A 26,385-nucleotide genomic window follows, 5' to 3' on the forward strand; every position below is an offset into this window, starting at 1 on the left:
TATATATATTAGGGGTGGGACTTTAACGCGTTAATTTCGATTAATTAATTACGGGGAAATTAACGCGTTAAAATTTTTAACGCATTTTAATCGCACTTTGCACTGTGGAACGTTTCTCAGTGCGCGAGTTCCCGGCATACAGATTATATCGACGCACAATGTCCAAATTAGGGGCTGCATCCTGCGAAGGACCCGGCCCACGTCTTTCGCAGCCCACAAAGGCCGGAAGTGAGCGTCTAGCCTTCATATCAGCTGCCGTCACCTCTGCGTAGCTCATGTCGCCTAGCAACCGTGAGTGCGAAGCACAGCTGTGTAAAAGCAGCTGTTTAAACGGAGAACGAACTTTTTCTCCTTTTTGTGGTTTAATTTTAAGTCTTTAATTCAAAATAAGCTGTTAAAACAAGCAGAACACATTTCAACATCAAGGAATACAGCTGAGCGAATGATTAATTTCCAACTATAACAAGTGAGACATTAATGTTGAATAAAACTATCCAGTTATGATGCTTAACTTTAATTTCAGGAGTTTACCACAGGAGCACTTCCACCCTTCATTGGTCTGTGTAGTAGACTGGTGGGAAAATAAACAAAATCGTGAAGTTTAAGCTTATGTATATTGATTCATTCATCAACTAAACTTAAATTAATATTTATCATGTTAAATATTGAAATGCGATTAAAATGCGATTAATTTCGATTAATTACAAAGCTTGTAATTAATTTGATTAATTTTTTTAATCGAGTCCCACCCCTAATATATATATATATATATATATATATATATATATATATATATATATATATATATATATATATGACATTTTTGCCGGTACTATGACAAACACACACATTTTGTATATATATATATATATATATTTATTTTTTTTGCATTTTTGGCCACAACGGCTTTTCGTGACAGTGGAGAGAGACAGGAAATGGGGGAAAGATACAGGGGAAGACACGCGGGCAAATCGACGACAGGCTGGGACGCGAACCTGCACCGCCTGCACCGCAACGCGGCGTGTGTATGTGGTCGCCGGCTTCAGCACTAAGCCACCCAGGCGCCTATGTATGTATGTATGTGTGTGTGTATGTATGTGTGTATATATATATATATATATATATATATATATATATATATATATATATATATATATATATATTATAAAAAATTTGATTTAAACATGTTTTAGAATATAATACACACTCAAAATAATAAAAATAATCTTGAGCTCTCAAGACAATAAATCTTTTAAAAAAGACTTTGGGTTTCCATCCAGAACCCAAAAGGGAACATTTGGATTAAATGAATATCCAACCTCTAAATGTTTAATGCTTTGAAGCCTGCTGTTTAACCCACCTCCCACCTGTGTTTTCTTTCTGCCTGACCCTCACACTCAGGCAGAGCTGTCCCTTTGCTGCTGCTTGTTTTGCAGTGTCACCGGCAGCAGAGCCTGCGGTACTGCATGCATCTATGTGCTCCCTCACGTTATTAATGTCTGGCTATAAGACTGTGTAGCTCTGCAGAAACTGGAGGCTTAAAGGTCTGTCTGTGCAAATCTGGAGCCGCTAGCGGCTGATTGCTGTTCCTTGCTGGGTCCTGTTTGTGTGTGCGCGTGCACGTCTTGGCCATCTGCAGAATGGTAAGTGTAGCGTGTCATCTGTCATCTGTATTGTGATGAGAAGTGAAATAAGCTCGACTCCACGCCACATGCCCTCTGTCTCGGACTTCCTGGTAATGTGAATTTTGTTGTTGACATTGACGGTGTCCTCTGAATCCAGTCAGGAGCCTTTAATGGGAGAACTGTGCTTTTAATAATGTGCATGTCTTCAGATTGAGGTTTTCTCTGTGGCAGCACTACTGAGATCACATGGACATAGAGTAGTGGCGCTTTTCATCTGTGTGCTCCTGGCCAGAAGCTGTACAGTCGACAAGACTGGCATCTGTAAATGAGTAAGATTAAATAAGTACGTGCCAGAGGAGTGCGAGTTCCCCGTGAAGGGTTGAATGCTCATTACTTAGCACGACGTATGCCTGAGCTCCATCACTGATGTCACAGATGAATCAGTTGGCAAGCTGACCTATTCATGTTGCGGTTTCTGTGTGTTTTTTTTGTGGTTCTTGGTGTGTTTGGGCATCAAGATTAGAGAAACGGATTACATCCGGGAGGAGGAGAACAGATGGAAAGAGAAGGAGGAAGGGGACAATTATGTGTAGTTCATGTTGGAGCCCAGGCGAGTCAGGCACCATCAGAGCCACCGATGCCATCTGGTGCGGGTACAAGTCGTGGTTAGACACACGTGTGAATTCTTAGCACAAATCAACAGAAATCATCTAATCTTACTGTCATTTTGACCGTCATCTAAACATAAATTTAACTTTTTACAGAACCATTACTAATGAGACTACTGAGACCACATGATTTGAAATCAGTTCCATCTGATCGGTTGCTTCACAGGTGAAGCCCAGATGGTAACCACCATTATCGCAAGCGTGACTCTGCAGTTTTATAAGGGCTTTGAGCTTGTATGTGGAGATTTCTTTTTCTTAAAACTGAAAAGGTCAGTGAGAGAGCAATCCCGATTTAGTTTTTTAATCCTACGTTGCCTCAAGTGAAGTTTAGTTTATTATTGTCATATACAGGTAGCAATGGTACATCACTACCAGCAATGAAATTCTTAGGTCCAAGTTGTTGCTGTTATAGGAGCAAAGATGGTTATGTCTTTGCTGTTTAAGATAAAGAGCTCAGTCAGCAGGCAGAAGAGCTGGCAAGAAAATCAAGATAACTTTGCACCATTGAACATCACAAGCTGGTCCATTTTGAGATTAAAAAATTAGGTTATGGTATATTTATCCCCTAAGTGAGGCCAAAAATTGATATATGGAAGCCTACAAACCAAAGGATATTTCCAGAGTAGGTTTCTAATGTGACCTTTTTTTTTTTTTATAGAAAGTGATTCTCTCACATACTCAGATTGAGTCTGCGTGATAAGCATCTTAACACTTTTAAAAGTGTTCTCACTTTAAATAACACTGTTTCTGTATAGTGTTGGTGTGAATAATTTTGTAATGAATGTACCAGAACTGTATTACTGCAAAGTTGAATTTGTGACATTGGCACAATAGTTGGAAAACTTTGAAGTATCCTGGGAACCACACGTAAGCCAGCAGTCTGAGAGCAAAGTGCTCTATTGTGATGATACGGTACTATGAGGTCTTTAAGATAAGATGGGGCCTGATTATTCAAGACCTTACACTGTGTGGTTTTCTATCCAGGTATGTTTTTACTGCATTGTTTGTGATCCCTGTCGTTCTTAAAAAAAAAAAAAAATGAAGCTGATGCTTTCCAGACAGTATTGCATGATGGATCAAAATCTGTTGGTACTTTTTCATAATTCCACCAATTTTCCAAAACCACTGGCTGAAATGCAGCCCCAAACCACGACAGAGCCTCCACTGGATTTTGCAGATGGCTGTAGACACTCACTGCTGTATCTCTCCTGACCACCTCTGTGCATACAGGTCACGATTTGGATTCTTCACTCCATCAGACCTGTTGCCAGTGATTTTTCAGGCCAGTACTGGTGTAAGCTGACACACGTCAGCCTTTTCTCCCTATTTCACTTCATTAAGAATTACTTCTTGACAGCTGTCCTTCCACTGAGATCATTTCTGATTAGGTTTCAGTGAACAGTAGATGGATCAACTGAAGGGGCAGGTGCATCTCTCAGGTCCTGTGCCACATCTTTGCTGGATTTCTTTTTTTTCCTGTCTCTTTAGGGCATGACTTTCTGGTACTGTTAATCTAATATAGATAGATTTTTAGGTCTGCCACTTTTTTCCTCCATTTGTTCAGTCTCCCCAAGTTACAAGTACAAGGGCTGGACTGAAAATGAGTGAAAAAGCTGTCAGCATCCAAAGAAAAACTTTGAAAGGCTTTCAGAAAGCCTTGAGAACTATTGCTCAAGACCATTCAACCACTGGCCTGAGACGTTTGCACAGTACTGTATCTACTGTACATAAAGCTCAAATTAATATCCATTCATTTTCTTTCGCTTATACTTTTCAGGGTTTTTTGGGGGGGGCTATTCCAGCTGTCATAGGACGAGAGGCAGGGCACGCCCTGGATAGGTCACCAGGCTAACAAAGAGTGACAGACAACCATTCACACTCACATTTACACCTATGGGCAATTTAGAATCGCCAGTTTACCGACTAACTGCATGTCTTTGGACTTAGGAAGAAAACTGGAATACCTGGAGAAAACCCACTGAAACTCAGGGAGGACATGCAAACTCCACACAGAGAGGACCCAGCCGCAAATTAACATTTCAAACCAATTAAATTTTCACCTTCTTGGGACTTGAAAATAAAATTTGCTTCTATTTAGGTGTTACTTTCTACCAGTGGCTGCTGGTTTGACTTGCAGATTTTGACTTTCAATAAAACTTGGTTTTGCACTTGGTTTCCCAAACTATAAGCATAATTTAACTTGGCAGTAAAACAGCAAGTTGTTAAACTCAACCACAGATTATTTCCTGGGAAAGCATTTTGCCTGTAGTGCAAACTTACACTTCAGTATCTAACTGTTTTATTCATGCTGCACATGATGTAATGAATAGTCAACCTCCAGCACTGCCTCCTCTGGGGTTTTTTAATCTACTAAAAAAGTAATGAATCTGGGAATAGTTTAGCTACTTGGTGTTTCCATTTGATTTCCACCTTTGGGAAGGCTGGGAACTTAGTCCAGACACTGATGTAATTTCTCTTATTGAATCTGTCCAAGACACAATGCCAACAGTGTTTCAGCAGATCTGTGGCTCCAACTCCAGACTCCGGTAGCGTTGTGATAAGGCGTAGCAGGAGCCAAAAATCACACAAGGTGGTTTTTGTGTGCATGTAACGTGGGAGCTAGACAGGCTGGAATTCAGCGCAGCACAACCGAGGCCACACAACAACCCACCGACTTCCTTTCTCCAGGGCACACGGAGTTCACCTCCCAGCAGATGTTGGGCTCTTTTGGGTTTTTTGTTTTTTGGTTTTGTTTTGTTTTTCACAGGTGTTTTTCTCAGCACCAGTTTAAATAAATAACACTATACTTTACGGTGGGCTCAGGTCATGGAATTTGTGTTGTGATTTCTTCGTGATGTAACAGCGGTTTGTTTGGACTCCTTTCCAGGCTCTCATTTAGAATAATGACTGAGAATAAACAGTACTACTCATTAAAATGTACAGGTTTCTGCCAAAGGTAGTTAAAAAAAATACAGTTACTCAGTTCAGGGTAACCAGGCCCTTTTGTTGTTGTTTGAAGTGAAGTGTAGCTTCAGCCTTTCTGTGTGTGGGTAATTTCGATAAGCTCTGAATCTGCTTGATATTTGTACTGATTCTTTCCCAATTTAACCAGATTACATTATGCCATCTACACTGATGCTAATGATGCAGTTCAGTCTCTTCAAGCTGTTAGGAAAGATTACAAACAGACCTGGTCAAGTACCCTGAAATTGAGACTACATTTTATATGGCTATAATTGTGCTTATTTAATGCTGTTTTCCCCTCTCTGGTTCTTTGTGCAGTTGTTTTGCAGCTCTCTCATGAGGAATCCATAAAATGGAAAAATAAAACTCAGATATCAAGGCATCTTGATCTTGAGACAGATTTTGCACCAGCTGGAAATCACGATCTCTGCATGCTGAGCTGCTGTGAGCGAGCAGAGATGCCAGCTAAGTCCATCGCGAAGTAGTGGAAACCTTTAGATGAATGCTATGATTTAAAATGAATGTAACAATGGAATTCTTGTAATCCAGAGAAGCCTTTCCTTTTCTTTAAGTTGCCGAGGACAGAACCCCCCACCCCCACCCCCCTGAGCCTTTGTTGCACCTTTAAGGGGTGGGGTGGAGAGAACAAAGTGAGAAAAATGCTTTAGCTCCTTTCCAACAGGAATCTCTCAGCGTCAGATAAAGATCCTTAATTGAATGGAGGAGGAAGTGTAGGAAGTCTAAGTTCAGCAAATCCAGCATGTCCTTGTTGATCCCTGTTGTGGAATAATATTTATGTTCCTGCATAGATGCTGGATATCTGCTTCAAAGGGTGTCAAAGCATACTGCGTGCTACTGTTAGGGCTTTTTATCCAGTTTCTTTTAGGGGAGCTCAGAAGAAAATCTATATCAAGTTCCAAGTTTTGTGCTGCACATTTCCTGTCTGCGTCTAAAAACACAGGTTTCCATTCTTTCCTCTCTTTGCATGCATGAAGCGCTCTGCTGCAGTTAATGTCAGTGCTGTTTTTCTCAAGTTCAGGGCTGGTTTGTGTAATATATGATTGGCCCAAATGCCATGTAATGAAGCTGCTAACACAATCTTGCATAACTTTAATCTATTGATTGGCATTTCTGGACAACAGTTTTTCATTATTTTCATCATTTTCAAAAAACAAAAGTCTTTCCAGAGCTGACAGCTGGATTTATTTGGTTAAGTTGCTTTATTTTTATGGCTCTAGTACTCTGAATAGACATTTTTAACCTTTGTGGCATGTCCCATGCACATACTACACTTAAGTACCACCCATGGCATCCATTAACTCCTGTCAAATCAAACTGTTTCTAGTCATGAGCAGCAGGTGGCACTGCCCTCCCTTCACCAGCCATACTGCATCCTCTCAGCACATACATGCAGCACAAAAGTCATGCAGATGCAATTTGTTGATCAGACTGGTGTGTGGCTCTGTCTTTGACATTTTAAGATAGTAAAATATGGTGTAGTTTGCTGGACCGAACGCAGTTTTATCAAGAAACTCATTCCAGCCCTGTTGGCCTTGAGCCAGTCGACCCTGCAGTGTAAACAGGAACAGAGAGACATTTTAATTATGAGGAGCAGCACCGTAGACTGTGTGTGTGTGTGTGTGTGTGTGTGTGTGTGTGTGTGTGTGTGTGTGTGTGTGTGTGTGTGTGTGTGAGAGTGTGTGTGTGTGTGTGTGAGAGTGTGTGTGTGAGTGTGAGTAGTCCATGTGTGTTGACTGTATATCTAAAGCTGTCTGTCTCTTGGGCATAGCCAGCCCTTTCAGACAGTCCACAGTAATCACCCTCATGATGTGATGCAGCCAGAGAGGATTAAAGCAGGCCAGCAGTCATCTCCCCAGACACTATCTATTCTTACAGGAAGCGCACTGTATTTCTCATCCAGGCCAGCTCTGAGCGTGTCACATTTTAATGGGGGTTTAACTGATATTTGCCTACTGTGTGGTTTGTTAGACGGGCACATCTGTTGACCTGATGCTATTTGCGTTGCTTCTGCTTATGGTAGAAGAAGAAGAAGAAGAAGAAGAAGAAACAGCCTTTATTGTCCCACAGAGGGGAAATTTGGGTGTAACAGCAGCCGCAGTTATTATAAATATAAGTAAAAATATAATAATTCACACTAAGAAAAGAATATAAATATATATAAAATCAACAAACAATATTAACCTTAATACTACTAATAATAACACTATATACAATGTACATGATGTGCCTGTGTGTTGAACCTTAACAGGCCAGACTATTTACAGTATATTATATATTATCCTACATTGTGTAGGTTATTGTGGTTTTTGTTGGGAGCAGTGATGATTATAAAGTCTTACAGCTGCTGGGAGGAAGGATCTACTATCTAGTTATTACGGCTGTATAAGTTGGCACACTTGCATTGAGAGCTGTTAAGATTGAGATCATGTTACGTTTAGTTCTTCCTCCTTTAGGCAGAAAATGAACTCTCAGCTGAATTTTGGTCCTGTTTTTGTTCTCCCCCAAAACGCCAAAGATTAGATCTCGGCCCAGACACGAGCTGAGCTTTTCAAACCACATAGATTTTTTTTTTTTTTTTTCTTTGGCGGTGTCCAGTTATATTGTGTTACTGTCGCACGCTGTTAAATCACAAAATCACAGTCATGTAGTGCTTTGTTTCACGGGTTTCTTAGCGTAACGACAAAAACCCCCTCATGAGTCCATTCACTCTTGTGCAAAAACCAACATGGTAACTTAATCACAAAATCCTTTAAGGATAAGTGAGTATTGTAAGACTTGCAAAACACAGGGAATCACTGAGATTAATAGGAAAGCTTTGAGCTGTGGCCCACTTAAGTGTGTCTGTGTGTGTGTGTGTGTGTGTGTGTGTGTGTGTGTGTGTGTGTGTGTGTGTGTGTGTGTGTGTGTGTGTGTGTGTGTGTATTTTAAAAAAGATTATTTGTAGCATATAGGCCACACACCACCTCTCCTCCCCCTCATGGACACACTCTGTTCTCGTGCCGCTCTGGTCCTGGCACTGCCAGCTGGGAGGTCTGGGCTGAATGTAAAGGCCATTGTAAGAATTTACGTGCACGTGCGCTGTTATCTTCTGATGTTTCATCCCATGTTCTTGCAAAATCAGATTCTTCCAGTGATACTGAATCATTTCTCTCATGTATATTCTGTTGGTGACAGATATTTTGTGTATTATGTGTTGACCTCACGCGTGTGGCTTTAGGAATGAGGGCATGAATTGCTTGTTGCGAGGCCTGCAGGGCCGGTGTCTTTGGTCTGCTTGAAGAACAGCTCTTATTCTCAAGGCAGGACAGTGGCGCGTGCACACAGGCTGCCTTTGCTGCTGCTCATCTGCATGTTAGCTGCGGATTGGTCAGAAGGAGAAAGCTGGGTGGAGCTCTCGAAAAGCTCAAGATGCAGAGAGGCAGAGATCCAGGGTTTACCTGTTTGATAAAGATGTTGGAGATGTGCAGGGGAAAATTTGGATGCCACCTGATTGGAGGGAAAGTAGATGCACTTATGTAACAACGGGGGTGGGGGGCCCAGAAACTAAGTGACGCTTTCTTCACTGGTTTCTGTGTAATTTCGGCTGTGAACCTAAAGGAATACCACTGGTACTGAAAGGATAATATGGCAGCAAACTCAGAAACAAACAGTGATGTAGAGGTATGTGTTTGCTGCCTTTCCTTCTTGCTGACCCTGCACTTAGAGGGTGATTGTGACTTGCTTTTTTTTTTATTTTCTAAGTTTCCAACATGTGGCTGCAGGTTCTCCCTGTGTCTCCTCATGAAGCTACACGGGAGCTGGACAATTTACATGAATGCATGTGACCAGCCATTTTTCACATGATAGTTTTATGCTAAGCTGCTGGGAGTATCTATTTGGTTTTGCTTTTCTTTGCTGCACATCGCTAAGAAGTTAAAAGGCTTTCACTGATTGACACATGCATTGATCAGATGTGACGGCTTAATGCACTGGGCGGGTTGAGAGCGAACCTCTGATAGAGGAAGACGTCGTTTTCTAGTGCTTTACTTTGGCAGAAATACATTTGAGGAAGAAGGAAACACCTGATTAGGACGCTGCTGTCTTTTTGTATTTTGTTGATTTAGAGGAGGAATTAAGAAAAAGTGAGAATTGTCTTTCTCTTTCACTGAATATTTGTGGTCACGTGAACATTTGTATGAGCTCCATAGCTGTGAGAGAATGTGGTGAGTTGGACTATTTCTGTCTTTCTCTCTCTCTGAACTGTGCCAACTTCACACAGAGCCCCGCTATAACTATCCAAACAACCACAGCATTCACACGGTGTGCACATGGCTCCCTTCACCACCTGCTACTGGCCTCATCACAAGGGAAAACCTTACTGGGTTTCAGCTATTCCACAACATTCACATTTTAAAGAGGAATACACATAATGTTGTTACTGCTGTGAACACATTTCTAATCATGCTTTATTAGTATGGATGCAGCTTTTATATTCGTGACATCTAAATTTGGGCTAAAATGAAGTTATTGTACTTAGTCTTAAACATCTGAGAGCTCCAATCTCTCTGTGTGTAAGCAGAAACTTATCCTGGATGGCATTACCTTGGCCTCCACTAACACTGTGAGGAATCTTGGAGTAATTTTTGACCGACATGCCTTTCAGTTCACATATCAAACAAATGTCTATGACTGCTTTCTTCCATCTGCACAATATTGCTAAACATATAAAGCTCACTTCACACTAAACTGGACAGTTGGAGCCTGTGTGAAATATATAGTATTTATTCAATCAAAAGCAGCACAGTTTTTCATACTAAATTTTAAAACCATACTTGTCAAAACTATACATCAGATAAAATCACCTTCAACAATTTTAACATGAACAAGAAAGAGAAGTATCCATCCAGATTTGTAGTCCCTGGTGGACAACAGGAAAGAATTTTATTAGGAAAGGCATAAAGAAAGATTGTCAATGAATGAAAATGAATGAAAATCTGACATTTGGCAACAATCCACTCAGAAAATGGAAAAGAGTCGATGGCATTTGGTGACCAACCAATGATGGGCAACTTCAGGGAAATTGAAGCAACTACCAATGAGAGCATAGGATAACGCTGATTGACATATGATAGTGGTAAATACATTACAGGGTCACCTAGGCAACCGAAGTGTCAGTGACAAAGCAATGTGTGTAGCAATCCTGTGGTGACACCTATTAAGGCCCTATAATGCACTCTCCTCTTTTCGCTCCCCCTGTTTCACTGCTGTTTATCATTCAGTCGTTTGTGCTCTCTCCCATTGTTTTTGTCCTTAGAAATTAGAAAAAAGCATCCCCCAAACTGGCAGATTGTTGCCTATGCCTCCACCACCCAGAATGTTCTTCCTGTTAAAAGGGAGTTCTTCCTCACCAATGTTGCAAAGCAGATGCCTGAAGGCAGATTGTCTGGATGTTGGGGTTTTCTCTCTAATATTCAGGTTCCTTATCTGACCCTTTGAAATGACCATTGTTGTAAATTGGCACTATATAAATAAAACTCAATTGAACTGAATTCTGGGAACACTGTCTAAAATCCAGGAGGAGCATAACATCACTACAGTGAAATAATAATAATCATGCTCCATACCAGCATGCTTGTCAATCTAACATGATTTAGCATTAAGTGAATAATAGTGCAGTAATTCTTGAAGCTGGAATATATGCGGCCCTGTTGACTGCATTTCCTACGAGCTGAAGTGTGCATTCATCACAGAAAGCAAATTACAACATGCTGTATAGTTTCTTTATGACTTTTGGCAGCTTCTGATTGCATTTCCCATGTCGTACATTTGAAGAGAGCTTTTCCCCTGAGAGCCGTGTTTAATGCAACATATCACTGTCCATCAGCACTGTGCCAGCCAAACCCACAGCACGATCCAACAGTAACAAAGCAGCACAGTCAGCCACACAACTTGTTTATGTTCAGCTGGGTTTCATGTCCTCCAATTGTTTCTCAGGGACTCCACCGCTTAGCATAAAGATTTGACTCCCATCATAAAGTCTGCCACACATACTCGAGAGGTTGTTATTCTAACAGTGGTCTTCTTGATAACCGACTGGAAAAACTTCAAAAGCTATTTTTATTCATCTCAGTAGTTGTGCAGCAACCTACCACTTTCCTCTTAGACTGCTTATTAAATCTCATTAAGATTATTGAATCCATCTTTCTGGACTGTATATGCAATAAAGAGCTAAAATTGTTGCTTTAACCCCACTTCTAACTAATTTCACACAGCAAACAGGACATTACAGGCAAACATAAGTGAATTTTTATCAGCGTTTGCAGGAAATGTCAAAGACGCAGCTGTTGACCAAGTAAAATATGTCCGTACCAGAGGCTAAATGTTTCTGTCCACATACCGGTGATTAATTTCCCCCCTCTGTTTTGCTATGTAGAAAATGTTGATTAATGTTTTTGAGTAATGTGGGGAAGTCTCTAAAGCATTTTTGAGTAATGCGAGGAAGTCTTTAAAGCCAATATGGACTTGAGTTGTGTTATGAAGTCTTGTTTAGCATAAATTACTTCTTGAGTCTTGGTGTTTTTTTTGATTTCCAGTTGGATTTTTTTCCTCATGGTACCACTTTGGATTAGAACCAGGTCAACTGTGGTTTTACCTGGTTGGAAGCAGATCTATTCTGTTTTATCTCTTGTCTCACACTGCTTGGATTCTCTGATGACTGGTTGCTTATTAGTCACAATGAACCAAACCTCAGCCAGTTATGGAAAGTGTAATTGGTTCAGGTCTCAGTGGAGACTTGTTCTAGTGGGAGACTGTGTGGTACCATAATGGAACTATGTGACATAGTTATCAAAGCCCATCAAGTTTCATTCTAGTTAAAGATTGTTTTCACATTAATATTAGAGAAATCTGGACAAGGGGGCACTTCTGTAAATCTTACACAGGGTTGGGTCACAGTTTGGGGTCATTTTATATTTTTGTTGAGGTCTCTTTCTAAACTTTTAATCTAGAACTGTTAGTTGTCTGGCTTTTCTGTGTTTAATTTGCTCATCAGAGCAGCACAAATGTTTCTATCTCCAGTCAGTCATGTTTTTCATTAGCATATTGATTTATCTATTTCACACACAATAGCCTGGCTTTAATTTTGTGTTGGCTCTGGGCTGGAAGTTACCTTTCTTTTGGTTTGAATGGGCTAACGTGAAGAAATATGTGGCAGTAAGTCTTGTTAAAGAAGAGTCTTTGCTGACCTCAGAACATTTGCTTATATTTGAATAGTTCAGCCTGCTCACAGCAATTATTAAAGTGCAGATTTTGGGACTTTGCTGTCCACCTGGACTGCATTGGAAAGATGGCACTGAGAAAGTGCATTTTAGTGGGAATAAATTTAAGTTCAGGATCAAGTGCTGCTGCTTATATGTCAGGAGACATTTGAATGGTTTATTAAAGTTAGTGGAAATATTTGCATGTGGAAAATGGCACTGCAGCCCTAAAATCAGCCTAAATGTCTCGCCTACATTGAACTCAGCTTTGATAATTCCCCTGTATCTCTTTTCCTACTCCACACAACTGCATACCAGAAACACAGAGTAGTTGCAGTTGTTCTTGACTTATATTTTGAGCTATGATAATCTGGTGAATTTTCTTCCAGCTGACTAAAAGAGAAAATTAATGTTTTCTTAAGTATATAAAAATGAAAAACACAATTTCCTGTGGCATTCCTTTAAGACCTTTTCAGCTTTAAATACTTGCATATCAGAGCTGAGAACATCACGGACCAATGGCCTGATGCCTCCTTTGGTGTGAGTGGAAGAATTTGAACCTCATCAGTTTGCCATACAATGCAGCTTTAGAGTGCTAAGAGGAAGCTCAATCCCCTACCTGGATCCAGTAATGCCTGCCTTCTCAGCTGCTTTTATAGACGGTGTAAACTGAGAGCATTTTGGCTTAGAGAAGAAAATTTTTTAACCCAACTGGAAAGTTGCAATCATCTTCAGGAATGCCACAAAAGTATAAAGGAAAGAAGACATTCTACATGTAAATTTGTACAATATGTGCATACAAAGGAAAGAAGGGGAAACGTGTACAGTAACTGTGTGATTCCCAGACATTATGGTGGTGTCTGTCCTGTAAAGACAAAGCAAGCTGTGGAGTTAGAAATTGGGAGCAACTTGCTGCATAAATTTGCTTATGAATGAGGAACTCTCCTAAATGCTTAATGCGGTATGTGAAGACAAAGCGTTGGCAGATAAATAGTTTATAATTAATTCATTTGTTAGCTTAATTAGTGAACTCATCAGCATAGCCAGCAGTTATGTTTATAATGAGGCATTAAGCAGCTCAGCTTCACCTCATGTAATGTGGTGGATACACAGGTTACCTTTATGAAACACTTTATTTCAAACTGTCTTCAGAATCAGTCATTTCCTGTTTTTCTGCGGCACATACACATGGAGAAACTTTCAAGGGAAAGAAAGATGATGATGATGATCAGGTCTGCTGCATAGGGCATGTGAGGCTACAGGGGGTTGGACAATGAAACTGAAACACCTGGTTTTAGACCACAATAATTTATTAGTATGGTGCAAGGCCTCCTTTTGCGGCCAATACAGCGTCAGTTCGTCTTGGGAATGACATATACAAGTCCTGCACAGTGGTCAGAGGGATTTTAAGCCATTCTTCTTGCAGGATAGTGGCCAGGTCACGACGTGATGCTGGTGGAGAAAAACGTTTCCTGACCCGCTCCTCCAAAACACCCCAAAGTGCCTCAATAATATTTAGATCTGGTGACTATGCAGGCCATGGGAGATGTTCAACTTCACTTTCATGTTCATCAAACCAATCTTTCACCAGTCTTGCTGTGTGTATTCGTGCGTTGTCATCCTGATACATGGCACCGCCTTCAGGATACAATGTTTGAACCACTGGATGCACATGGTCCTCCAGAATGGTTCGGTAGTCCTTGGCAGTGACGCGCCCATCTAGCACAAGTATTGGGCCAAGGGAATGCCATGATATGGCAGCCCAAACCATCACTGATCCACCCCCATGCTTCACTCTGGGCATGCAACAGTCTGGGTGGTACACTTCTTTGGGGCTTCTCTACACCGTAACTCTCCCGGATGTGGGGAAAACAGTAAAAGTGGACTCATCAGAGAAGAATACATGTTTCACATTGTCCACAGCCCAAGATTTGCGCTCCTTGCACCATTGAAACCGACGTTTGGCATTGGCACGAGTGACCAAAGGTTTGGCTGTAGCAGCCCGGCCGTGTATATTGACCCTGTGGAGCTCTCGACGGACAGTTTTGGTGGAAACAGGAGAGTTGAGGTGCACATTTAATTCTGCCGTGATTTGGGCAGCCGTGGTTTTATGTTTTTTGGATACAATCCGGGTTAGCACCCGAACATCCCTTTCAGACAGCTTCCTCTTGCGTCCACAGTTAATCCTGTTGGATGTGGTTCGTCCTTCTTGGTGGTATGCTGACATTACCCTGGATACCGTGGCTCTTGATACATCACCAAGACTTGCTGTCTTGGTCACAGATGCGCCAGCAAGACGTGCACCAACAATTTGTCCTCTTTTGAACTCTGGTATGTCACCCATAATGTTGTGTGCATTGCAATATTTTGAGCAAAACTGTGCTCTTACCCTGCTAATTGAACCTTCACACTCTGCTCTTACTGGTGCAATGTGCAATTAATAAAGATTGACCACCAGGCTGGTCCAATTTAGCCATGAAACCTCCCACACTAAAATGACAGGTGTTTCAGTTTCATTGTCCAACCCCTGTATATGTCTCTTTGAATATGTACAAAGAGTATATGTGTGTCTGTGGGTGTTGTATATTTCTAGAATTCTACCTCTACGTAGACACAGAGGGTCAGCAACAACCAGGCTGATGGTCAGGTGTTGTGGTCTGCAGAGCTTTTTTTCTGGACACAGATGATACACAGTAGCTGAAGGCAATAATGAAGATGAGCAGAGTAAGCAGCATGTATTAGTTTCAAGAAGAAATACTATTTCTGACTCTGTAGTCCATCACAATACAAAGGGGGGAAAAAAATGGTAAAAACAACACAAGAATTGTAGAAATTTAAAAAAATATGAGCAAGGAGTCCAATTATTACATTTAATTAGCCATTTGTCACAGTTTACAGATTAATCTGGGTCAGAACCGCATGCCATCCCCAGTGTGTTACTGGATATGACATGAAGTGCTCACACACTCTTCTTCAGCTTACAGTTTCATACAGTCACAGCTTATCAATCTTGGTTACATCATTATACAAAACAAAATGTGGAAAACAGAGAATTTCAACAGCTGGGTGTTCAGATGACCTCGGAGTCTCCATTTCTATCATTGTGTAGTCTCCATGAGTGGCTGACCATTCCCCAGTTCCCGATGACACCAAACATTATGTGCTTCTGTATTTTTAATCAATTATGTTTTCCAGTCTAAGACAAAGTTTCTCAGGGAAATAAATGTACATATGGTAAGTGCAAACATATACCATGAGTATATTTAAAGCTTCATAAAAACTAATTTCATTCAGAATGTAGTGATCAGTCATTAGAACACAAGTGTTTCCAGAAACAACAGGATTATCTTCTGTCACTTGAGGTACATTCAGTTAAAGTCATCATAACATATTTACAGTCAAGTTTTTTTTTTGTTTTTTTTTTATGAGCACATTCAAAAACAGCAGCTGTCGACCGAAGTGCTGTAGAGCAAGATTTAGAGATGGGTGCCATGACCTGAAATCAAAAAACACGATTAATTGATCATTTTAACGATTAATGAACGATCTTGCTTAAGTACTAACAGTGATTGTTTTACAAGTGTTGTAACAGATTGGTGTTATTAATTTGGTCACTGAAACTATTTTTTTCCACAGCATTCTGTTTTCCTCATTTTTGTTTAACATCCTCTTTACTGGAGCCAAAAAAAAGTGGCCAAACAATGGACATGCCAATGTTTTATTTGGCACAATAAAATTGTTTTCCTCAAATCAACAAATCCTGTTTTTAAATCACCAAAAAGTGGTTTTGATATCTATATTGGTCAGTTGCTAATTATCATCAGAAATCATTCCTGATGATGTGACCCAAATATTTGACTTTAGTCACCTCATTTAGTTCTTGATCTCCCAAACAGAATGAGGGGAAAATTTGCCTCCAATCCTCCTTGGCTGAAGTGATCATTATTATAGTTGAATTTTGTGTCATACTGTGAACTCCGAGCAGTTTCTGCAAGTCAGTGCTATCAGAAGTCATAACAACTAAATTGTCTTTCGTAAGGGTGCTTCTGCTCTTAATTTGTTTCCTTGCTTCATGTTTCATTATCATAGAAACTGTCATCTGTTAGCTATGAGTGACAAAGGCCAAGAATGGGCCCTGGAAAATATGCAAACAGAAAACAGTCCACATGCTGTACAACACAATTACAAAGCAGCATCATTTTTTCTGCTGTCAGGCTGCCAATACTGTTTTATGTTGCAGCTTATCAGACTCATCTTATCAAATTAGACTGTTTGTTGCTGTCGCTGTGAATTATCAGACAAAACAACAGAAAATGTCAAAGTTCCAAAAATGTCTGTGTGTTTTACTTTTTTCATTGCAGTTTTTAAACCAAGTAGTAGTGAGTTCTTAGGCTGTAAATTGGTTTTTGTGTACAAATGTGCGCCATATACAACCCTGCAGCCCCAAAGTTAAGTAGATTTGGAGGATGTATTGCATCCCACGTGTGGGTTGGTGTGTGGCCTGTGAACGGTGACGTGTGGCTCATCAATGCCACTGATCAGCTCCCCGGGGCGCCAGGCAGCTCAATGGAGCTGAAGGACGCTGTGTCCTCTGGGGTGGAGGTGTATAAATGCTGGAGCCTCTGCTCTCTGCTCCCTGATGCCTGCTGGATTGTGCACGAGGAGCAGTTTATGCAGAAGTAAAAAGAAGAGGTTTTGCACACAGGTGAGGCATCAAAAGAGAGGAGGTGAGGATGGGTGAACGTGTTTTTATCTACTTCACTGAGAATTCATTTGATAAAAGGTTTGTGCTTTGATTTTTGTTTCTGTAGGCGCTTGAGTTGTTTTAGCGATATATTCCAGCTGATATTTCTAAAAGTCACTTTGCAGCTTTTATCATATTCAAGCAAAAAAGTGGGAAAACTGTTTGTTACACTTCTGTGGATTTGTAGTCAGAAAGTTTGTGATCGACACTTTCTTTTATGTAGGTCACAGAACCCACCATACTGGAGATTGATCTATTCAATGCTTTGGTTGTACATCAGGAAAGCAGGTCACTGATTTCCCAATCAGTGAAACTATCACTGCCTCCTCTGCCCTTAAGCTCTAAATCCCAATCAAATTAAAGCTGTGGGCCACGGCTGGAGCACATAAACCATGTGGAAACAGCAAAAGTTACATGCTAAGTTTTTTGTTTTTTTTTAAAAAAACAAGTTTGTTGGCTATCACAATTAAATGGGAAAGAAACGGTCACATTTTTAGCATTAAAAAATAATTTAAATGTAATAATTTAAGTGACTTTCTATCAAACTTACTTTTAAGCTGGTGCTTAAAACACTGAATAGGGAAATACCACCAGAACAAGAGGAGAGCACAGCTATACATCTCTCAGTCATCTGCTTTGTGATAGTACCATTTCTGCTGTAAATAGTATTTTGTTTCATTCTTTTACTTAATTTTTTTGCTGTCTTCCTCCTCATCGTCATCTGCCTTACCTGAACACGCTCCCACCTCTTGTCGTATTCCTTGTGGCTCATGCACGAATCTATGGGTGCGTTCTGGCGGTCCTGCTCCTTCCTTTTCCTCACATGATCCCACCCTTCATCTTGTTCTTTTCCCCGATAAACTTCTTCACATGCGTGCACCCTTCGGATTGAAGATTTCAGAGTGTGCTGTAGCACCAGTTGCAATGGAGGACAGCGATCATGATCACCCCTCTTCATCAGATGAGCAGGATTCCTGCCCAGCTTCCCCTAATCAGAGCAGGCATCATGATGCTGAACAGGTATCAGTGGGGGGAAAAAAGCCCAAATTGCCCCCATTTTACTCCCTGCTCAGCTGATTTGGAGTCTGCCATCAGAGTGTACAGTTTGCATGTGTTTAACCAAAAGATGAATCATAAATTTATTGCTTTTAACTTTAAGTTTTGCTGTTAAACTACAGCTGTTTCTTTATATAGAAGTCAAAATATACAGTACATGCTTTTGCCTGTGTAGGTTCTCAGTCATCCAGGTGATAGTAGCCTCTGGAGCTTGAAAAAAGGCAACTGAACTTCTTAAATTCTATATCCCTTGACTGTGGACCCAAGGCACAAATTAGGAACCAGTCTGGACTGTCTGTGTTCCTCCCAAAGTGCAAGGCAAGAAGTCAGGCCGCCTTTTTTTCAAGCTCCAGAGTGTACATGCTTTTCTTTCAGACATAAAGTCGTATCTAAGTGCTTCACATTTTTGACCACACAATCTAATGCAATGTACATAAACATAATGTGTCACAGTTTGTGCCTAGGGCTGAATTTGAATGGGCATGTTGTTTGTGGAGTTCTGCTCCATTATTTATGTAGCAGGGAGACTTTAGCAACTGTAAGTAGAGTCCATAGTATGCAAACGCAGTATACACTTGAGCTGTGTATCTTCTTACAGGAAATTTGCACTTATGAGTTTGCATTTTTAATTAATAGTAAAATACTTAAATAATGACCAAAATGGTCCTTGTCTTTAATATTACCGATCACCCAATGCTTCAGGGAAGGTAACGATTAGAGTTCATTCATTGTTTGATTCAAAATAACGATCAAATCCACTGCAGTAGATACTGGGTGCTCCAGTTCAGCTCTAACGTGACTTCTGTTCATTTATAATAGAAGGTGATTGCCAGCTGAAAAGTCCCTCACATGTATCCTGTTTCCAATGAATAGTTAAAGACCCCATCCACATTAATTTAGAGCCACATATGCAGGTTGCTTTCCTTCATCTGTTACCTGCTGGCCTTAAGCTGGAAACAGCTCTGAGATAGCAGCTGGTTCATATATTTAAGTAAAAAAAATAAATAAATGAGTAAAGCTTCTTTTCACTCACCCTTTATTTTACTTTCTGTTTAACTGCTCCAGTTAACATTGAGTAGTTCAGATGTCAGTGGTTTGTTACTGTGTCTTAAATTCATCACCATTAATTTCTAAAGGTTTCTACCTTCTGGATCTCTATACTTCCCCCTCTACATTGGTGCTGTACCTTTCCTCTTTTCCCCACATTATTTTTTTTCTTCCCACATCATCCCGTGTACCTCATTATCCCTCTCCCGTGACCTCGGCTTCTCTCCAGCCTTCAAGCCAATCAGATGACTCAGAAGTGGAGAACATTATGCAGGACCCGCAACATCACAGTGGGCACGGCCACCACCATCACAAGCACCACCACCATCATGACCACGAGGCTCATGATGCAGACAGGCAGGCCGAGGGCAAAGACCGCCCCCACACCCCGTCTTATTTGCGGCCCCCTGTGGCGGGCAGGGCCCAGTCAGATTCAGGTTCAGACTCCGGTTTGCCGCAGAGCAGAAGTGTGGAGTTTGACTTACCGTCCCCTGTCAGTCCCTCCAGGCCAAAGAGCCCCTGGGCTCGATTTGACCCGTACGACAGTAACGAGGTAATACAAGGTGCCGCGGTCAAGAAACCCAAAGAGGGGGTAACACGCCTGTGTGCTGTAACGTGCTGATTCATACACTTCATACAATTTGTTACAGTCTAAAATTAATAAATTGCTGTGATAGGTGGTTTGGAAAGCTGCCTTTTTATTTGGGTGTATTTCTTTTTGTTCTTGTGGTGTTGATATTTATTTAGCTGCTAGACTTCTTGTGCCAAAGTTGACTTATTGCAAATGGGACAACCACTCCAAGATCTTTAAAGTAGCCGATATCAGGTTTGAAAAGTGACCGTCATATATACACAATGTCTGTTTCCCTGATCTGCTCTTTTATTTTTGTGTTCATTTTTAGGACCAGGACAAGGAATACGTGGGTTTTGCAACACTGCCGAACCAGGTGCACCGTAAGTCGGTCAAGAAAGGATTTGACTTCACGCTCATGGTAGCAGGTAAATCCTTGTTTGAACATTAACAGACATTTGATCTTAAGCCCACATTTTACTTTAAAGAGGCAGCTAATTACAAAGTCTTAAGCCTCTGCTTTTTTTTCCTTTGTTCTTTGTTTGAAGGTGAATCTGGCCTGGGAAAGTCCACCCTGGTCAACAGTCTGTTTCTCACAGATCTGTACAAAGATAGGAAGCTGCTCAATGCAGAAGGTGAATTTGATTATTTGTTTTCAAATTTTTGGCACTTCATTATGTAATGGCTGATATTTAAAACCGAGGCCTGTTGGGTTTTTTTTTCCCCATTTCGTTTTTCTCTTAAATCCTAGAGAGAATCACACAAACAGTAGAAATCACCAAACACACGGTGGATATAGAGGAGAAAGGTGTCAAACTGAAACTCACCATTGTGGACACTCCTGGGTTTGGGGATGCTGTGAACAACACTGAATGGTACAGACATCTTGAACGTATCAGATAACCCTTGAATGAAACTGTTAAGCTTCGCAGAGCTACAAAGTCAACTGTTACATGCCCTGTTTTGCCTCAGAGACTGAACGCCCCTTTGTGTTTCTGCTATAGCTGGAAGTCGGTGGCTGACTACATCGACCAGCAGTTTGAGCAGTACTTCAGGGATGAGAGTGGCCTCAATCGTAAGAACATCCAGGACAACCGCGTACACTGCTGCCTCTATTTCATCTCACCCTTTGGCCATGGGTATGACATAGCTGCAGCTCTCCTCTGATTGCTTTGCCTGCTCGTTCTGTCTTTTATTAATTCTAAAAATAAGGACGATTAACCCATTTCTGCTGCAGCATATCGTGTCGTGTTCAGAAATGATAATGGGACCATTACAGATGCATGAAATCTGCCACACATATCTAGTGGATCAATGTTTACTTGCAGTGTGTTCAGCCTCTTAAATTGTTAATACCCAGCATCTTGCTCAGAGATAAAGCAGCTCTCAGCCACCCTCAGGTAAATTTGCATCTGATGCAGTGCTTTCACACTAATCAATTGTTTGTGCTGAGTGCTGATCTGGTACTTCTCAGCACATTTGTGAACATGTACTGTTCCAGATCAGTGTGCTCATCAAGGAGCCACAGTACCATAAAATTCAAGTAATGCTGCAGTGCATTTTCAGTGACAGTCATGGAGAAACGGCTCCCTCTGTTGGTGAGCATCACTCGTGACTCATGAGCAAGCAGTCACTCAGAGAGCAAACATCTGCTGCACTGATTGGTCGTCCAGTGTGCTGTGCAGCCAAAGGCATCACTTTATGGCTTAAGACTTCACAGTGATGCCAAAAAGCTTGCAGTGGAGAAATCTACATCTGGATCGCCAGCAAGATAAAGCTGTTGTTGCCTTATTATCAGCATTTATGAAATACTTTCAAATCTAAAAGTAGTTTATAGGCACAGAATTATCTAACAGTTCAATTTTATCAACTCTCGATTAAACTTAAACCTAAACTTGTCTAACAGTAAATTATCAGTGGTGGCCCTTTCTAACTTTTTATGTGGACTCTGAAGGCAACAAGGAAAAAATGCATGCTGTATATTTAATTTAACCACAGTTCATGTGGTTCATGATAGAGCAGCACAGAATGAGACTCAGGAAGCATTTTTCTTCAATTAGTCATCAGACCAGACTAAACCTTCCTGACACTGATAAATAAATCTGTTCCCAGGAATGTAATGCCTACCTCACTAATGGTTAACTATAAACCGCACAAACCACCATCCTCTGGAAAAAAACACATTACAAACAAGAAGGACTTAGAGAACCCCTGACATAAAGTCTTGGTGCCCCACGTGCTGGGAGATGTAGTCCTTATTGCAGTGGCTTGGATTCGGCTCCGCCTTCGTCCATTTGCTGCGTGTCGCTCACCTTTTCAAAACTCCTCACATTCCAGTCTGCTGCACACTGTCCTATTTAAAAATGCCAATAAATAAGAAGTGTCTCGTTATCCTTTCTTAGTATGTTTTACATCCTTTCCAGCCTTCGACCTCTGGATGTGGAATTTATGAAGGCACTTCATGAGAAGGTCAACATTGTCCCGGTCTTGGCTAAAGCAGACACACTCACCCCTAGCGAAGTCAAGAAAAAGAAAATTAAGGCAAGACAATGCAAATTAATCTGTGAATACACTGCAATTTTTCCACTTGGATCATTACAGAGTATTATTCACACTTTGATATCAGACACACACACACACACACACATATATATATATATATATATATATATATATATATATATATATATATTCATACATACATATTAATTTGTTTGTCTCCATGTCCCTACAGATCAGAGAGGAGATTGAGCAGTACGGCATCAAGATATATCAGTTCCCCGACTGCGACTCTGATGAAGATGAAGAATTCAAGCAGCAAGACCTTGAGCTGAAGGTCAGCACCAGAGTTTCTTTGTCATTTCTACAGTTTGTTGTTAACAACCAGAGGTTTCTTCATCTAAACATTTGCCTTTAAGACAATAAGCTCACCTGAAAGCAGGATGCTGCCAAATATGTAAATGTCCATTGTTTTATTTTTGGGCTGAACATTTAACATAATAATCATATTATCAAGTGCTGTGGCATTAAAATGAATAAAGCCCTATAGTCTGACCTGGTATTGTACAGTGTTGATGAGTCAACCTCCTCCACCCTTCTTACATCGTAAACTGGAACTGAGGATACAGTCAGTGTTGTGTCTCTCTTTGTCTCTGTCCTTGGTTAACCTCTGATAAAAGCAAAAATTATCACTATTATTAAGAAATTTGGAGTTAAAATGAGGAATTATACCTCCAGTCGGATACGTGGAAAAAATGTTAGCGAAGAAAGGACTAAGACACTGAAGAGGAAATGAATATAAAGAAAAAAATAAACTGCACTGCAGGAGTCAGGACTTCACTGGTCTGTTCTTTAATACAGAAATATCCATACTCTGCCCAGCCGGATATGTTAAATTCATGATTTTAGCGTTATGGTCTTCATTTTCTCCCCTTTAGGAAAGCATTCCCTTTGCAGTAATCGGCAGCAACACTGTGGTGGAGGCCAAGGGGAAGAGGGTGCGAGGCCGTCTGTACCCATGGGGCATCGTAGAAGGTGAGTTTAACCTCACGTTAACACAGAACTCAGTATCATCAGCCTACTTTCTGTACAGATGAACAATTACACAAGTTGACAATGAAAGCTGTCGTGCATTCTCACTGATCCTTTTTGGTGATTAAGTATTGAAAGTATTGTAAACAATGCCGTGTCTGTAGTTGACCCTCTCTGTGGTTTGCAGTTGAAAATCCAGCACACTGCGATTTCGTGAAGCTGAGGAACATGCTCGTTCGCACACACATGCAAGACCTCAAAGATGTGACCCGAGAGACTCACTACGAGAACTACAGAGCCCAGTGCATCCAGAGCATGACGCGCATGGTCGTGAAGGAGCGCAACCGCAAGTACGCTCAAGCTGGTTACACATTACAGGCTTGTTTAAATTGGTCTGCGTGCTCACGTTGTTGTGAGCTTGGTGAACTTACTCCCCGAAGCCACTTTAAAAAAAAAAAAAATCTGTGAACATGAAATGCTTTTTTGTAACACATGTTTCTCTGCAGCAAACTAACCCGGGAGAGCGGCACAGACTTCCCCATCCCTGTAGTGCCCGGAGTGGCCGAGACCGAGACGGAAAAGCTCATCAGAGAGAAAGACGAGGAGGTACGGCACGCCGACTACGAACTGGAGTCGCATCGCGACCACGACCATGAGTCTGCCCACAATTTTGACCACCATGAGCATTCAGACCCTCACCCCAGCCCAGAGAGGCACTTAGATCAGAAAGGCGATGAAGCTCTCTGAGTACCTTGCAGATAATGTGTTTAACTGAAGAAAAAAAAAAATTTTCAGATCACATTTTGTGAGGCTGACAAGAAGCAGCCTCAAAAACAGCAATTGGCTTAATTATAGAGTAAACCTGTAGCCTTTTGGAGCTTTAATCTGTGACTAGGAAAAGACATTGCCACTTGCACACTCGCTGGAAGCACCAGGATGTTTATAACATAACATCATCCAGAGGGAGAGCTTCAGCCAAGCAGCAGTTTGACAGCTTCCTCCTCAGGATTGAAAAAGAAAAGCTGAGTGTAACGTGTTTCTGCACCTAAGTTCATACCATCTGTGCATGGCAGGTTCAGAGAAGGCGGTGAGGATAATGATGTGAAGCACTGGTGTTAAGACTGACTAAAAACCCGGTGTCAGTGGTTATTTAAAGGGATACATAAAAATACTGTGCAATTATCAGAGGGGATATATGTGTATGTGGAACAGGGAGGCCAATCCCTTTATTTTTGCTGTAGACTGAAAACATTTAGGTTTGACGTCAGAAAATCAATGAGACAAAAGATCAACATGTCAGCTTTAATTTCCAGGTATTTACATCTGGATCTGATATACAATTCAGAAGATAGCACCTTTTGTCTGAACCCACCCATTTTGTGAGCAAAATTAGTGGAACTTAAAATAGATTAAAGTGAATAAGACTTAATATTTAATTTCAAATCCAAACTTTTGCATTCTTCTTTTGTGATGCTTTTCCAGACTTTCACTGCAACCTCTTTCAGTTGTTTGTTTTTGGGGTGTTGCTCCCTTCAGTCTCCTCTTCAGTGGGTAAAATGCTCTATAGGGTTTAAGTCTGGAGATTGACTAGGCTAGTCTGAAACCTTCCACTTCCTGCTCCTGATGAACTCCTGTATAGTTTTGGCAGTGTGTTTTGGGCCATTATCTTGCTGCATGATGAAGGATCTCCCAGTCAGTTTGGTTGCATCTTTCTGTAAATTGACAGACAAAATATTTCCTTAGTTTTCTGACTTCATTGTACTGCTGCTATCATACGTGACATCATCAATGGAGATTAATGAACCCATGTCCTGACATTACCTCCACTGTGTTTCACAGATGAGCCCATATGTTTGGGGTCATGAGCTGATCCTTTCTTTCTACAAACTTTGTCCTATCACCTTAGTAAAAGTTCATCTTTGTCTCATCAGTCCATAAAACTTTGTCCCAGAATTTCTGAGGCTTGTCTCTTTACTTCTTGGCAAATTCCAGCCTGGCCTTCCTCTTTTTCTTGCTAATAAGTGATTTGCACCTTCTGCTGAAGCTTCTGTACTTTTTGTTCATGAAGTCTTGTGTGAACAGTAGATTGATACCTTCACTCCTGAATAATCAATGTCACGAGACACACCTGGGGAACAAAACACACCTGTCAGTCACATGTTCCAATACTTTAGCTCACAAGAAAAATGGGTGGGTTCAGACAAAAGGTGCAATATTCTGAACTGTGTACCAGATCCAGATGGAAATGCCTGGAAATAAAAGCTGAGATGTTAAACCTTTGTCTCATATTCATCTTTTAATGTCAAACCTAAATGGTTTCAGTCTACATCAGAAATAAAGAGATTAGCCTCACTGGTCCAACACTTTTACTATATTTATAAATAAAAGTTATTATTGTTTTTACAAAAGGAAACCTTTCTTATGGATTCCTTTTATTTTGAGTCTGTGGATATGAGACTAATGCCCTGTTAATGATTGAAGTCTCAGGAATAGACAGTTCTGTGTGGTTTTAGTGTTGTCCTGCAGTCAGAATAAGCTAACCATCATAAAGCTGTGTTAATACCATTCCCTTCCCTCTCCCACACCAGACCCTGCAAATTCTATTTATTTCATTTAATAAAGAGTCTTATTTTTTCCTCATGTTATTTTTTTTCCTTTTTTTGGTTTTTCTGTGTGAACAACATGAACACCATACAAGCTCAATATACACTGAGAACTGAAGACCCACATGTGCAGGCTAGCTTTTATTTAATTTTAACTATTTATACTATTTTTAATGTTACATTTTATTCTGTATTGTAAAGCACTTTGTGAACGTTGTTCTTGTAAAGTGCTATATAAATAAAATTTACTTACTTACATCTTTGACCTTGGGTGCTAAAGTCAGCCCAAACAAAGCAGCAGGACAAACGACTGCAGGTTA

The 26,385-nt window shown here is 40.7% G+C and overlaps 1 protein-coding gene across 5 annotated transcripts in view; it reads left to right on the plus strand.

The window, feature by feature from the left end:
• Positions 1-26,385, plus strand: part of septin4b (septin 4b) — a 52,547-nt gene that overhangs the window by 24,225 nt on the left and 1,937 nt on the right. Inside the window, exons 1-12 of one of the 5 annotated variants that reach the window (XM_030743837.1) lie at positions 17,168-17,218; positions 18,152-18,277; positions 19,590-19,913; positions 20,263-20,359; positions 20,480-20,566; positions 20,683-20,806; positions 20,936-21,070; positions 22,355-22,472; positions 22,666-22,767; positions 23,369-23,465; positions 23,650-23,812; positions 23,969-24,068. In XM_030743837.1, the coding sequence (XP_030599697.1) occupies positions 18,182-18,277; positions 19,590-19,913; positions 20,263-20,359; positions 20,480-20,566; positions 20,683-20,806; positions 20,936-21,070; positions 22,355-22,472; positions 22,666-22,767; positions 23,369-23,465; positions 23,650-23,812; positions 23,969-24,068 (1,443 nt within the window). In that variant the 5' untranslated portion in view covers positions 17,168-17,218; positions 18,152-18,181. Of the gene's footprint in view, positions 1-17,165; positions 17,297-18,151; positions 18,278-19,589; positions 19,914-20,262; positions 20,360-20,479; positions 20,567-20,682; positions 20,807-20,935; positions 21,071-22,354; positions 22,473-22,665; positions 22,768-23,368; positions 23,466-23,649; positions 23,813-23,968; positions 26,103-26,385 lie in introns of those variants that run through there. The other 4 variants (XM_030743835.1, XM_030743836.1, XM_030743838.1 and 1 more) reach the window with 4 other exon arrangements.

This window comes from Archocentrus centrarchus, chromosome 13 (genome assembly GCF_007364275.1).
Source record: "Archocentrus centrarchus isolate MPI-CPG fArcCen1 chromosome 13, fArcCen1, whole genome shotgun sequence".
Lineage (NCBI taxonomy): Eukaryota > Metazoa > Chordata > Actinopteri > Cichliformes > Cichlidae > Archocentrus > Archocentrus centrarchus.